The 14,549-nt window shown below is 40.6% G+C and overlaps 1 protein-coding gene across 1 annotated transcript in view; it reads left to right on the forward strand.

The window, feature by feature from the left end:
• The window catches only part of LOC126109721 (aminopeptidase N-like), a 222,875-nt gene that overhangs the window by 165,499 nt on the left and 42,827 nt on the right, over window positions 1-14,549 (forward strand). The window contains exon 13 of the mRNA XM_049914775.1: window positions 12,374-12,602. Within this exon, the coding sequence (XP_049770732.1) occupies window positions 12,374-12,602 (229 nt within the window). The remainder of the gene's footprint in view (window positions 1-12,373; window positions 12,603-14,549) is intronic.

Below are 14,549 nucleotides of genomic sequence, written 5' to 3' on the forward strand. Positions count from 1 at the left end.
GCTTATGCACAGATGGTGCCCCTTCAGTGCCAGGTTCTGCTAAAGAATTCATCACACTGGCAAACAACGAAATGAAAATTCGATTATCATGCAGTGCTTTCTGTATAGAGAAGCACTCATAACAAAAGCCATTGGAAGGATTTGAAATTGGTTTTGGACAAGACTGTCAAAATGATAAATTATATTAAACGCAAGCCTCTCAAGTCAAGACTGTTTGCTGAAATATGTAACGAACTAGTAACACAGGATTGTAACCTGGCTATTTGAAGGGAGAGTACTCAGTTGTGTGTATGAGCTTAAGGATGCAGTGTTGAGTTATTTGAGTAAATAAACAAAACAGAGTTTGTGGACGCACTAGAAGATGAGCTCTGGAGATCAAGGCTAGCTTTCATTATTGAATTACTTGAAACACTCAATAAGGCAAATGCTAGTCTACAAGGTAAGAGTGCAAATCTCCTTACTGCCACAGTCAACATTGCAACATGAAGAGATAAATTTGAGGTGTGGTTGAGAAAACAAAGAAAACTATTTTGAAATCTTCCCATTGGAATCTAAATGTTTGGTTAGTAATAAAAATACAATAGTTGAGTTACGACCAGCTAGTGCAATTGAAAGAGAATTTGGACTGATATCCCAACACTAGACACAAACCTATATGAATGGATAAGAAATCCTTTTGGGCTTTCCAGTGTCTGTGAACTTCAACTACCACATTTTAAAACTGAAGTTCCAAAGATAATGTTTATGCAACTTCTGGATTTCTATTCAGCAAGCTTACCCTCACCTAAGTAGAACAGCACTCATTTTCCACAACATATTCCTTATGACTGACATAAAAACAGTTAAATGTGAAAATTTGTGAAAGTTAAATGAGGATATGCATGTGCATTTGGCCTACATCTGAGATAGTGTAAGACAGATTTGTAATGCTCATCAAGCCCATGTGAGTCAATGAATTCATAATAATATTGAAAGATGTGGTGTCTGTGAAGAGGTGCTTAATATAAGATTATACTGTACTTAGAAATGAAATAAAAAATTAATTATTTTCTTGTAGAGTGGATCCACAGCTTCTATAAAGTTTTAAAGGATTTCATCTTATTTGTGGCTGTTGGAGTTGTATTTAGCGATTGCATTTTTGGGATTATGCCATTTTCAGGCACTTTATCTCTACCTTTATGTCAAAATCTTATGCCTGAAAATGGCTAAATGCCAAAATTGCAGTCACAAAATAAAATACTAGCAGGTGAAAGCATTAAATCCTTTAAAAAATAAAAATTATTGTTCTTTAAAGTATCATTTATTACATTAGCATCTCTTTTATTAATATCTCATGAAACTGTATATATTACAAGGTTGTTGTCACGAGGAAAAGCTTTGAAAGCTCTGCATTATTAATTTATTTATCTTGTTACTTAAATCTCTTCAAGAAGGACAACCTTCAGGGATGTGGAGTGAGTCAGCATATACATCAGTATAAGACAAACAAAACGTAGAAACTTTAGATGTTTATTGTGCTAAATATCACTCCAATGCTTAATTCTATTCATACAGCGACTGGACGAAAATATGGAAACACCAAAAACACAACACATTATCATCCATAATACAGTACATTCAAAACACCTCCCAGTCATCTGGGAATGGGTGAAATCGTCTGTAGGGTTTGAAGGGAATCATATACCATTCTTCCAGAAAAAGTGTGCCAGTATATGGTAATGATGATTAAATTGGATAGTGATCATGCACACTTATCTGTAAAGTTTCATTAATATTGAGAACAGGTGACTGAGGTGATCAGGGGAGATGTGACAGTTCATCCTCATGTTGACAAAACCAGTCCTGGAGGATGCAAGCTGTGTGAACAGAGGCCTTGCCATCACGGATTACAATTGAGGAACAAACATTTTACCATAGGGTGGACCCGACCAGCCAAGACGGTCACATAATCCTCGGTAGTAATGCAGTCTTGCAGAATAACTATGGGGGCCACGGAATAGCACAATATCATTGCCCAAATCATCACTGAACCCCTGTCATGTTCAACTCTTGGGATGTACACTCATCCAGAAGTTGAAACTAGTGTGAAACAAGACTCCTCCAACCAAATAGTTCTTCTGCTGCTCCGCAGACCAGGTTTTATTACTTGAGCACCACATTTTCCTGTTATAGGCATTTGCATCACTGATGAGTTCCTCTGATATTCCAGCTCGCTCTGCAGTTACCTGCCTGTTCTGCTCCCTTTATGTTGTTTTGGTGCCAAGAGGGTTTGTGAATGCGACATTCACTTCTGCAGTGTCTTTTGCAACTGCTGACCTCTTATTTTTTGCAACAGTCCTCTTCAATGACAATCTCTCACAGTCACTCAACACACATTTTTGTACTTGGGACACTGTCCTGACCACGACTGACACTTGCAATGTAATGAGGAAACTGCACAGGTGTAGTTCATTGTCAGATAAAGCAGTGCAGCCTGTTGGCTTGGAAGAATTTGCCACTGTTTTTCCATATTTGTATCCAACCCCTGTACTTAATGCTGGCTCAAGTTGACCAAGTAAATTAGAAACAAAGTATTAATTAAAAAAAAAAGGTACAGACTCCTCAGTTTTATTACATAGCTAGTGTTATCTGCTACTACTGGCCTAATATTTACTTTTTAGAATTCCAACAGTGTAGGAAAAGACAGATTGCTACTTGCTGTAAAGGTGCAGACAGGCAGAATTAAAAGACACTTACAGAAAGCTTTTGACCACAGTGTTGTGTGAATGAGTGGTGTGCGTTTCTCTTTTTCTGATGTTTTCAGATGAAGGCTATAGCTGAAAGCTTTGTGTCTATGCCTTTCAATTGTGCCTGTCGGCAACTTAATGTGTCATGTTTACAGTAGGTAGAAATCTATCTTTTCCTACACTGTTGATATTCCTACCTTGAGTTTCTAATGTATTTCTTTCTAGAATGATATTTGTCAAAGAAAAAAAATGTTTATATCTATAAATACTGAGTCTAGTTTGCCGGTATAGTATGTCACTACCTGTCATTAATTTTCTCTTTCAGCAGATACCATTACTAGTCATTCCCTTTCTTCTTCACTCGCAAATGGGGCAAGGAAAAATGAGTTAGTGTATACCTTCATATGACCCCCACATACCTCTTATTTTGTCTTCAGTCTTTACATGAAATTTGTCAGTGGTGGTACACTGCTCTCCACTCTGATGCAAATGCCAGTTCCCTAAACTTTCTCAATAATGTTTTGGAAAAAGAAAATCTTCCCTCAAGGGATTCCTGTTTGAGTTCATGGAGAACTTCTGTAACATACATGTGTTGATTGAACGTACTGGTAATAATTCTAGCTGTATGCCTCTGAATTACTTTCGTGTCTTCCTTTAATCTAACCTGGCAGAGATCTCAGACACTTAACCAGTAATTGAGAATGGGCTGCACAAATCGTTTGCTCATGGTCTCCTTTATAGATAAGCTACACTTTTATGGAATTATCCCAATAAACCTAACTCAACCATTTGCTTTCCATGCATCCAACTTTATGTGCTTGTTAAGTCACCTTGCAATATTGTGCCTCTTTATTTAATGCTACAGTGCTAAGTGGGAGAAAATGTTACATTGTTACTAAACCATTGGAGATATTTCCACTCCGTATTTTGTTCAAAGGAAGACACAGCAGCACAAGATTGATGATATAAAGTCAGTTCACAGTAATAATATTTCTGTTACTGATAAATCAGATGTATGTACAGTATTTAACAACCATTTTCTGAGCATTGCTGGTGAATTAAATAAAAATTTAATTTCAACAGGAAATCATATAAATTTCTTAGCAAGTGCCTTTCTGAGATTGACGTCTGAAATACTCCTCTGTGATACAGACAAGAGGGAGATTGAGTCAATAATTGAATCACTGAAGACTAAGGACTCTCATGGTTATGATGGAGTGTCTAGTAGAATATTAAAGTACTGTGCTGCACATGTTAGCCCCGTATTTAGCCATATTTGTAATTTTTCCTTTAGGAATGGTCAGTTTCCTGAGCGATTAAAGTACTCAGTAGTAAAGCCGCTTTATAAAAAGGGAGAAAGGGATAATGTAGATAATTTTCGACCAGTTTCTATGCCATCAGTGTTTGCAAAAGTTATTGAAACGGCTGTGTATGTAAGGTTAATTGATCATTTTATATCACACAATTTGCTATCAAATGTACAGTTCGGCTTTAGAAGTCGTTTGACAACTGAAAATGCTATATTTTCTTTTCTGTTGGGCTAAACAAAAAGTTTTGAACGCTTGGCGTATTTTTTGATTTAACAAAGGCATTTGACTGTGTTGATCTCACAATATTGCTCCAAAAGTTGGACCATTACGGAATAAGGGGAGTAGCTCACAATTAGTTCACCTCTTACTTTAGCAACAGGCAGGAAAAGGTCATTATTCACAATGTTGGTAACGGCTGTGATGTGGGATCTGAGTGGGGTACTGTCAAGTGGGGGGTGCCCCAGGGATCAGTGTTGGGCCCGCTCCTGTTCCTTATTTATATAAATGATATGCCCTCTAGTATTATGGGTTACTCTAAAATATTTCTGTTTGCTGATGACACTAGCTTGGTAGTAATGGATGTTGTGTGCAACATTGACTCGGTTTTAAGTAGTGCAGTACATGACCCCAGTTCATGGCTTGTAGAAAATACCATATTTACTCGAATCTAAGCCGCACTCGAATCTAAGCCGCACCTGAAATATGAGACTCGAAACAAGGGAAAAAAAATTCCCAAATCTAAGCCGCACCTGAAATTTGAGACTCGAAATTCAAGGGGAGAGAAAAGTTTTAGGCCGCACCTCCAAATCGAAACAAAGTTAGTCCATTGTAATATGAGACACAATTTAGGTTGAATGAATGACGATACAGCTACAGTAGTTTGGTTCGAGTCGAAAGCTTAGCAGTTAAGCTTTACCAGGTAGCCATTGCTATGCGTCAGGCGCTCCGTCCGTATTTATACGGATACCCTTCCTTTTTCACGTGCTTCATCTGGTTTGAATTGATTGCTTATTATGCTTTGATCTGATAAGTGCCATTTTCAATGTTATAGGTGTTTACGTCAGTCACTCCAAGCTGAAAATGCATTACTATACTGTGTCATGCATTGTTTGTCGCATTCTGATAGTGCGTGTTTACGGCCTGTCGCTGCTCGCGGCATGGCTTGCTTTTGTGCGCGCTACCGCCGCCTACAATTAAAAAAAGAGAGGAATCGTCACATTAGCGAAACAATGGCAAGAGACTGCTATTTGTTGTTACTTACACTGCTGCTTTCTTTGATAACCATCAACAAGAACCAAATAATAGACTGCGTATGATATAACATGTCCTGAACGAAAGTTTGGCGAAAATTTTTCTCCGTTTGAAAATCTTTCCGGCCGCTTCTTTAGTACATCAAATTCTGCACAGAAATTAGTCATCTTAGATTTAAAAATCTAGTCAGTTGCCGTGCTTCATTTCTGACTGTATCACTATTGGGCATAAGAGTAATACAAATATAAACATGACACGATGCGTATATTCTTCCGCGTTTGCTGTTGTCTCACTCTAGTTTCGTAGTTTATTTGGCAGACAGGATTTAAATGAGATAGAAGCAAACACGAAAGAATACATGGCAAAATGTTTATATTCGTATTCTTGTGGTGATTCACATTTCATCAGGTTCCTATTAGCAACCATCTCTTCTCACAGGTAGGAAAAAATTCAGAACGTAGAGTTGGCCATATTGACAAAAATCCCAGTATTACCAGTCGGATTTTCGTAGTACATTGAAATTCGAAGATGAACAATACGGAATTTGTATTTACTTCGTTGGATAATGTATGAAAATGCAGTGGTCGAAACTCGGGCGGAGAAAAATGCTCGTCTTCCAATTTTTTTTTTTTTTTAAATTTTATTTACTGACGCAGAGGTTTTGGCGCCAGTATTTATCTTTGTGCCTACAAAGGATGCCTGTGTAGCGCTACATATATTCGACGGCAGAAGTTAGTTGTGGTGGCACCTATCAACATTTTTCAGAACTTCCGCTTGCTTTGCACTCGATTCTAAGCCGCAGGCGGTTTTTTGGATTACAAAAACCGGAAGAAAAGTGCGGCTTAGATTCGAGTAAATACGGTAAACTAACGTTAAATCACAGTAAGACTCAGTTTTTACAGTTTCTAACACACAATTCAACAACCCCCTGACGTTTTAATCTCACAGAATGGGCATATGATTAGTGAAACTGAACCGTTCAAATTCCTAGGTGTTCAGATAGATAGTAAGCTGTCGTGGAAAGCCCACGTTCAGAATCTTGTTCATAGACTTAGTACTGCCATTTTCACTATTCGAACGATATCGAAAGTGAGTGATACTTCAACACATAAATTAGTCTACTATGCTTATTTTCATTCACTTATGCCATATGGTATTATGTTTTGGGGTAACTCTTCCCATTCTAGAAGGATATTTTGGCTCAGAAACAGGCGGTTCGGGCAATAAGTGGTGTGAGTTCACGAACCTCTTGTCGACCTCTGTTCACGAGTCTGGGTATTTTGACATTGGCCTCTCAATATGTATATTCCTTATTGTCGTTTCTTGTTACCAATATTAGTTTATTTCCAACAATAAGCAGCTTTCACTTGGTTAATACTCGGCAGAAATCAAACCTCCATTTGGATCCGACTTCCTTAACTCTTGTGCAAGAAGGTGTGCAGTATAATGCTGCATCCATTTTCAATAAGCTGCCACTCAAATTCAAAAATCTTAGCAGTAATCCACGTGCTTTCAAATCGAAACTGAAGAGTTTCCTCGTGGAGCAGTAATCCACGCACTTTCAAATCGAAACTGAAGAGTTTCCTCGTGGGTCACTCCTTCTATTCTGTCGAGGAGTTCCTTGCAAAAATTAAGCTGATTTTCATTGTATTGCTGATAGCGTTTGCTTAAACTTATGGACTGATTTTCTTTCAGGTTCATGAACATTTATTTTTTTATCTGTTATTACTTTTATGTTGTAAGTTCATGTCCTGACATGTTCCATGACCTTGGAGATTTGCTCCTCAATTTGGTCCTACGGAACTTGACATGTAAATAAATAAAATAAATAAACATAATTTATGTTTTAGGCACTAGTTAATTACAGCTGTAAGATATCCAGTGGTACATCATGTATAAAATAAGTACAAAATGTCCTGTTTTAGACCCAGTACTGATAATACCAAATTGTTGGGAAGCACAGATTGGTATCAACTGCAATTGTAAATTTTACAAGGGTTTAGTAATCCAGGGTTAATCAACAGCACACTACCACTACTGCCGTGTTAAAATATTACAGGATTGTTACTTGAACTCATCTGCATTAAGTACATTTTTCCACATTTAGAACAAGCTGTCATTTATCAAACCTGACAGAAATGCCTATATCCTCCTACAGTCAGTCATCGGTGACACTTCCCTGCACTCTGCAGTGTCATCAGCAAACGGTTGCAATATATATAAAGGACCACTTCTGTTAATAAACCTCTATTCCAGTTCCCGCCAGGTGTTTCGTAACATGTGTTGTGTCACAGTACCTACAGCAACTTGTATCTTAGCCTTCAGTTCGTCAACATCAGAAACTGCTGTTCCAGCAAGATGGAGCACTGCCCCCACTGGGCGGGCGATCTTCGATAGTGTGTGATTTCCTGGATGAAAAATTTCTGGATCGGTGGATTGGAAGGAACGGTCCAACACCCTGGCCACCCCACTCTCTAGACATTACGCTCCTTGACTTCTTTTTCTGGGGCTATATCAAGGACAGAGTCTTCGTGACACCAGTTGCTGATGTCGACGAAGTGAAGGCTAGGATACAAGCTGCTGTGGTTACTGCGACAGAACACATTAAGAAACATCTGGCGGGAACTGGAATGCCGCTTCGACATTCTACCAAGGGAGCACACGTTGAGGTTTACTAATGTAAATGGTCTTAAAACCAGTAACACTGACCTGTGTAACAGTATCAAATGTAAACTATTGTTTCAAACGGTTATTCTGTAATAAATTGTTATAATCAGGTCAAGACTTTGTGCTCACCCTGTATAAAGAGAAAAGGCAGTCCTATCACACCTTCTTGGGGCACTCTTGGGAATACCTTGTCCCACAGTACCATTCACCATCCACAATAATATACTCGCATCTATCACTTGTTGGTGATAATTTTAGTGAATATGTGGCACTTCACAGAAAGCAGAGTGATAGGTCTATGGTTTTTCTTGCCCCTCTTTCTTGTGAATTAGAGCATTTAAATGGGCGATGAAACATTTACATTTGAGGCCATTGCTGCAGCATATACACAAATGGTGCAAGCCAGAATGAGATTTTCACTCTGCAGCGGAGTGTGCGCTGATATGAAACTTCCTGGCAGATTAAAACCGTGTGCCGGACCGAGACTTGAACTCTGGACCTTTGCCTCTCGCAGGCAAGTGCTCTACCATCTGAGCTACCCAAGCACAACTAATGCCCCATCCTCACAGCTTTTCTTCCGCTAGTACCTCATCTCCTAGTTCCCAAACTTCACAGAAGCGCTCCTGTGAACCTTGCAGAACTAGCTCTCCTGGAAGAAAGGATATTGTGGAGATATGGCTTAGCCTCAGCCTGGGGGATTTTCCAGAATGAGATTTTCACTCTGCAGAGGAGTGCTAGTTCTGCAAGGTTCGCAGGAGAGCTTCTGTGAAGTTTGGAAAGTAGGAGATGAAGTACTGGCAGAAGTAAAGCTGTGAGGACAGGGCGCGAGTCGTGCTTGGGTAGCTCAGATGGTAGAGCACTTGCCCACGAAAGGCAAAAGTCCAGAGTTCGAGTCTCGGTCAAATGGTGCAACTTTGATGTGGGTATATAAGCACCTACATGTCGGCAACAGATGGTGTGGCACATGAGTCTTCCCACCGTGTGTGCAATAAGTGCAGAAACGGTGATGTTACTACGAGATGCATCCAAATAAGACCAACAGCTGATATTCTTTTCTTGGCTGCTGAAGAACAAACACCAGGAGACATCCAGCAGAGAACAAAGAATGTTTATGGGGCAGCATGTCTGTCGAAAACATTGTGGAATGGTGCACCCAAGGGTGCTATTGCTCCATGTCACAAATGTCGTACCACAGAAGTCACGCCATCTTGAGTGGGAGACACTCGAGCTCCCACCCTATAGTCCTGTTTTCTCCCCAAGTGATTATCAAACCTTCAGTCCTTTGATAAAGACTTTGAAGGCTCGATGATTCCTGTCAGGAATCAACAGGCAGTTACCGGATTTCTTCATGCAACAGGTCATGGTGTTTTACCGGATGCATATCTTCAACACTGGCCATTAAATTTGCTACACCACGAAGATGATGTGCTACAGATGCAAAATTTAACCGACAGGAAGAAGATGCTGTGATATGCAAATGATCAGCTTTTCAGAGCATTCACGCAAGATTAGTGCTGGTGGCGACACCTGCAACGTGCTGACATGAGGAAAGTTTCCAACCGATTTCTCATACACAAACACCAGTTGACCGACGTTGCCTGGGGAAACATTGTTGTGATGCCTCGTGTAAGGAGGAGAAATGCGCACCATCACGTCTCCAACTTTGATAAAGGTCGGATTGCAGCCTATCGCTATTGCAGTTTATCGTATTGCGATTGCTGTTCCCATTGGTCGAGATCCAAGGACTGTTAGCAGAATATGGATTTGGTGGGTTGAGGAGGGTAATACGGAACGTCGTGCTGGATCCCAATGGCCTCGTATCACTAGCAGTCGAGATGACAGGCATCTTATCTGCAAGGCTGTAACGGATCGTGCAGCCACATCTCAATCCCTTAGTCAACAAATGGGGATGTTTGCAAGACAACAACCATCTGCACGAACAGTTCGACGATGTTTGCAGCAGCATGGCTATCAGCTCGGAGACCTTGGCTGCGGTTACCCTTGACGCTGCATCACAGACAAGAGCGCCTACGATGGTGTACTCAATGACGAACCTGGGTGCACGAATGGCAAAACGTCATTTTTTCGGATGAATCCAGGTTCTGCTTACAGCATCATGATGTCACGTCCGTGTTTGGCAACATCGCGGTGAATGCACATTGGAAGCGTGTATTCGTCATCACCATACTAGTGTATCACCCGGCGTGATGGTATGGGGTGCCATTGGTTACATGTCATGGCTACCTCTTGTTCGCATTGACAGCACTTTGAACAGTGGACATTACATTTCAGATGCGTTACTGCCCGTGGCTCCACCCTTAATTTGATCCATGCGAAACCCTACATTTAAGCAGGATTATGCACGACCGCATGTTGCATGTCCTGCATGGGCCTTTCTGTATATAGAAAATGTTTGACAGCTGCCCTGGCCAGCACATTCTCCAGATGTCTCACCAAATGAAAACGTCTGGTCAATGGTGGCCGAGCAACTGGCTCGTCACAATACGCCAGTCACTATTCTTGATGAACTGTGGTATCGTGTTGGGCAGCTGTACCTGTGCACGCAATCCAAGCTCTGTTTGACTCAATGCCCAGGCATATCAAGGCCGTTATTATGGCCATAGGTGGTTGTTCTGGGTGCTTATTTCTCAGGATCTATTCACCCAAATTGCATGAAAATGTAATCACGTGTCAGTTCTAGTATAATATATTTGTCCAATGAATACCCGTTTGTCATCTGCATTTCTTCTTGGTGTAGCAATTTTAATGGCCAGTAGTGTAATTCTGGACAGTACAGCCTTTGCACAGAAACTTCTTGATTGCCTCTTACATTCTGTGTCAGTGGTTTCAAATCACATTTGTACACACTTCTTGCCATTATACAGAGTGAGAATTAAGAAAACTGATAAACTGCGGGGACAGGTTCCTTATTGGAAATGGAGGAATAAAGGCCAATGAACATATGTCCTGAAATGGACGGTGTGCATGCAACAATAAAAATTCGTCCTGGAACACAGTACAGAGCTGCGTCACAACCACGTCACAACAGATGTTCAAAGTGGCATCCATGGGATGCAGTGCACACATGACACACACAATCACACCTTGACTTGTACCAGTTTGGCAGGCCACTTGCCTGGAGCTTGTACGAAGGTTTGTCTAAATATCCTGTTGAATGGTCCTCCAAACCTGATGCACAAACAGTTCGCTGCCTCCTTGCGTGTTTGTTTGTCTAAAAGGACCCATAATCATACAAACACCCTAAAAGGGCTGAAATGATGTGAGATGTGATTAGTGTGTGTGAGGGTACTTGCTTTGTTGCAGCTGGCTGCCTATCAACCATTTCCATCCACTTGGCCATACACAAATACAATCTTGGCTTGTTCCCAACACAAATACGGACCATTTTGCCCATTACAGTATGCTGTGTCAATCACATGGCCTGCAACATATAAGCAACACACAGCATGTGGTCAGAGGAACTTTCATTTGTCAGGGTGCCATCTACCGTGGCAACAACGCATTTCCGAACCCATGTTCATAGTAACCCCCCGCCCCCCTCCATTTCCAGTCAGGAATCGATCCCAGCAGTTTGTCAGTTTTATTAATGTTTACCCTGTATTTATTGCTGTGTGATCACTGATGGCTACACTGTCATGGCCCCCCTCCACAAATCCTTGCCTCCCCATCTTTGATGCGAGTTATAAGCTGACCTGCCTTTATAGCTCACTCTGCAGCACACTATCTGGAAGTCTTCGAGTTGAGCCAGAGTGATTGAATATTAATGATACTGCCCAGTCTGTGTGTAGGCTTTGGACAGTTTTCCACACTTTCAATAAGTACTGAGCTGGTACCCAATCTTTGCCTTTAGAAAGCATGATACACAAACATTTAAAATATGGTAACACACAGAACACAAGTTTCATTGATTCACATACAGGTGGCATCAGTGACTTCACTTCCTTAGGTTAACTGAAAAGTGTGGCGACAGGAAAGACACCTGCCTGCAAAGTTAAATAAAGATAAATTTGCCATATTGTGAGAGAAAGTGGGACCATTATGGTGGTTTAAACATTACACAAGAGATAGGCGAGTTGTAACTCATCAAAACACTTGGAGTAGGTCACAGAACAGAATCGCGTCCTCTTGCTAATGCGTCACGCATTATTAGAATTCTCCATTTAAGCTGATGTCTTTTACTTTCTCTCCACAGAATTGATTTCATATCTTTGACTGGCATGATATGCGGTAATCATTGACCTGATATGATTACATTTTCCTATCATTATTTAGGATAATTTAATCACTTTATTTACAAAAATTTAATTTGTGACTACTCTGAGAGCCTCATCATTGATGCAGTAATATGTAGAGAAAATATGGTTAAAATGATTGTAATTAATTATTCTTTTTGTACAGACCAGGTTCACCACAGATGGCCGTCCTGTGACAAACTCTTCTTCGCAAGCCTGGTACATACCGGTAAGCTTCGCCACACAGGATGATGTTAGGTCAGGAAATGTGTCTACGAAGCCTCGCATCTGGCTGGGTGTGGACGAAGGCCAGCGGTCGACCACCATTCTCGGAGTTCTCCCTCCTGGAGCCCCGGGGACGGCCAAGTGGCTCCTGCTGAATCTCCAACAGACAGGTGAAGTGACGGCAGACACATGTCTCGTGGATCATTTTGGAGTTTCACACACTTGTTTCAAGCATATAAAACATGCTGTGGGCCTTAGTTATGTAAAATTTTGAACAAAAAGAAATATTCACTATAAAAATACTAATGGACAGAATGGCTGTCTAGTACTTAGCTTCACGACGCAAAATGCCATATAACAAGCACAGATAGCCGTGGACAGTAAAGTGCTGCTTGTGGAATGGGGAGGTGCGCCCACCCCCTATAAATGCCCAATAGATTAATGATGAGAGCTGGTATGATTGTCAGTACAGATGTAGATTTTTGGCAGTTTTCCACATCTGACTAGGTGAATACTGGGCTGGAACTTGAGTCCCACCTCAGTTACATGATGCACATTCATTAAAAAAAAATTAACACACTACATGCCGAAAGTTGAAACTGTTGTAAGCTTTAAGAGAAAGGGATGAAGAATATTGAGTTGAGTTTGGTGTAGAATGTTTAACAAAATACATATGTAAGATGATTTCATCAATAAAATTGTGTTTACTGATGAAGCCACCTTCCATACCTACAGTAAAGTGAATCAGCATAGTGTTCAGATATGAGACAAGCAGCAACCTCATCAAATAACCAAAAATGCACTGGGCTTGCCTAGGGTAAAGATTTATTTTGCTCTAAGCTGTAACAAGATTTACGGTATTCCCTTTTTTGTGGAGTCCACTGTAACTGGCATGCTTGAACATTATCCATCACCTCAATTACAACATGATACGGGCACAGAATTTATTTTCCAGCAAGGTGATGCGCCACCACATTATCATCGGGAGTTGTTGTATGTCTCTGTAGCAATGTGCCAGCTTGGGATTAGATGTGGTGGAACAATATCCTGGCCATCACGATCACCTGATTTAACCCCAATGGGCTTCTGTGTATGGAGTTACATTAATGACAGTGTGTTTGTTCCTCTGCTGCTGGGTAACATTGATGAGCTGTAACAATGGATAACACAAACAGTGATCACCGCACATAAAGATTTGCTTCATAGGATTTGGCAGGAAATTGATTACAGATGGGACATTTGTCACGTTGCAAAAGGTAGCCACATTGAACATTTGTAAACAGAAGAACTTGTTGAAGGCCTACTGCAGCCAGTGCCATTGCACCCATTCAGTTTACAATTGCCATTTTAGTTGGGTGTGCTGTGTACAGTCGACGTGTGCTGCTATTGGTTGTTTCGGATGACACATGAGCAGTATCAGTGCTCAATGAACTGTACTTGGTACATGTGCAGGAGATATACATCCTGATATCACTTTCCTGTGCAGAAAAACAATCAAAGTGAACAATTATAACTTAAAACTGTTGTCTTATGGTCGAGCAAAATGCAGTTGTGCATGCATTTAGGAGACAATGGTATATTCGCTTTTAATATATTTTTCTACAGGAAAACGGGGAGGAGGGGGGGTGGGACCTATTGTGTTACAATCTAATAACTTTTTTTTATCTAATAACTTGAGTTGGGCATGCAGCAGATAAAAATACATTCACTGTTAATACATCATTCTACAGGAAAGCATAAGAAATCAAAATGAAATAGAAATTTTGGTGTACAATATAATAACTGACAATGAGAGGTCCCCACTATGGGGGACTGACTTTTGAAACCATGTATGTGGTGGTGTAGGATAGGCTTTCAGGTATCACATCCTGCAACAATTCACTATAGTGAGCCCTCATTTGCAAGTTACGGATGGAAGCAAAAGAAGTTTTGGAATTTCATGCAATAATCTATATCATTGAAATAGAGAGCAGGCACTGTCAGCTGAAGTAGTGCTATAGGCAGCAGGACTGCTTGTTGTACAAGAGGTTGTGGGTTCAAATTTTGTCAAGTGCTGTAACTTTTTTTTTTTTTATCCATATGGAAGGGCTGAACACCTAGCTATTTGCGCACAACAC

Source organism: Schistocerca cancellata, chromosome 12 (genome assembly GCF_023864275.1).
Source record: "Schistocerca cancellata isolate TAMUIC-IGC-003103 chromosome 12, iqSchCanc2.1, whole genome shotgun sequence".
In the NCBI taxonomy this organism is placed as follows: Eukaryota; Metazoa; Arthropoda; class Insecta; order Orthoptera; family Acrididae; genus Schistocerca; species Schistocerca cancellata.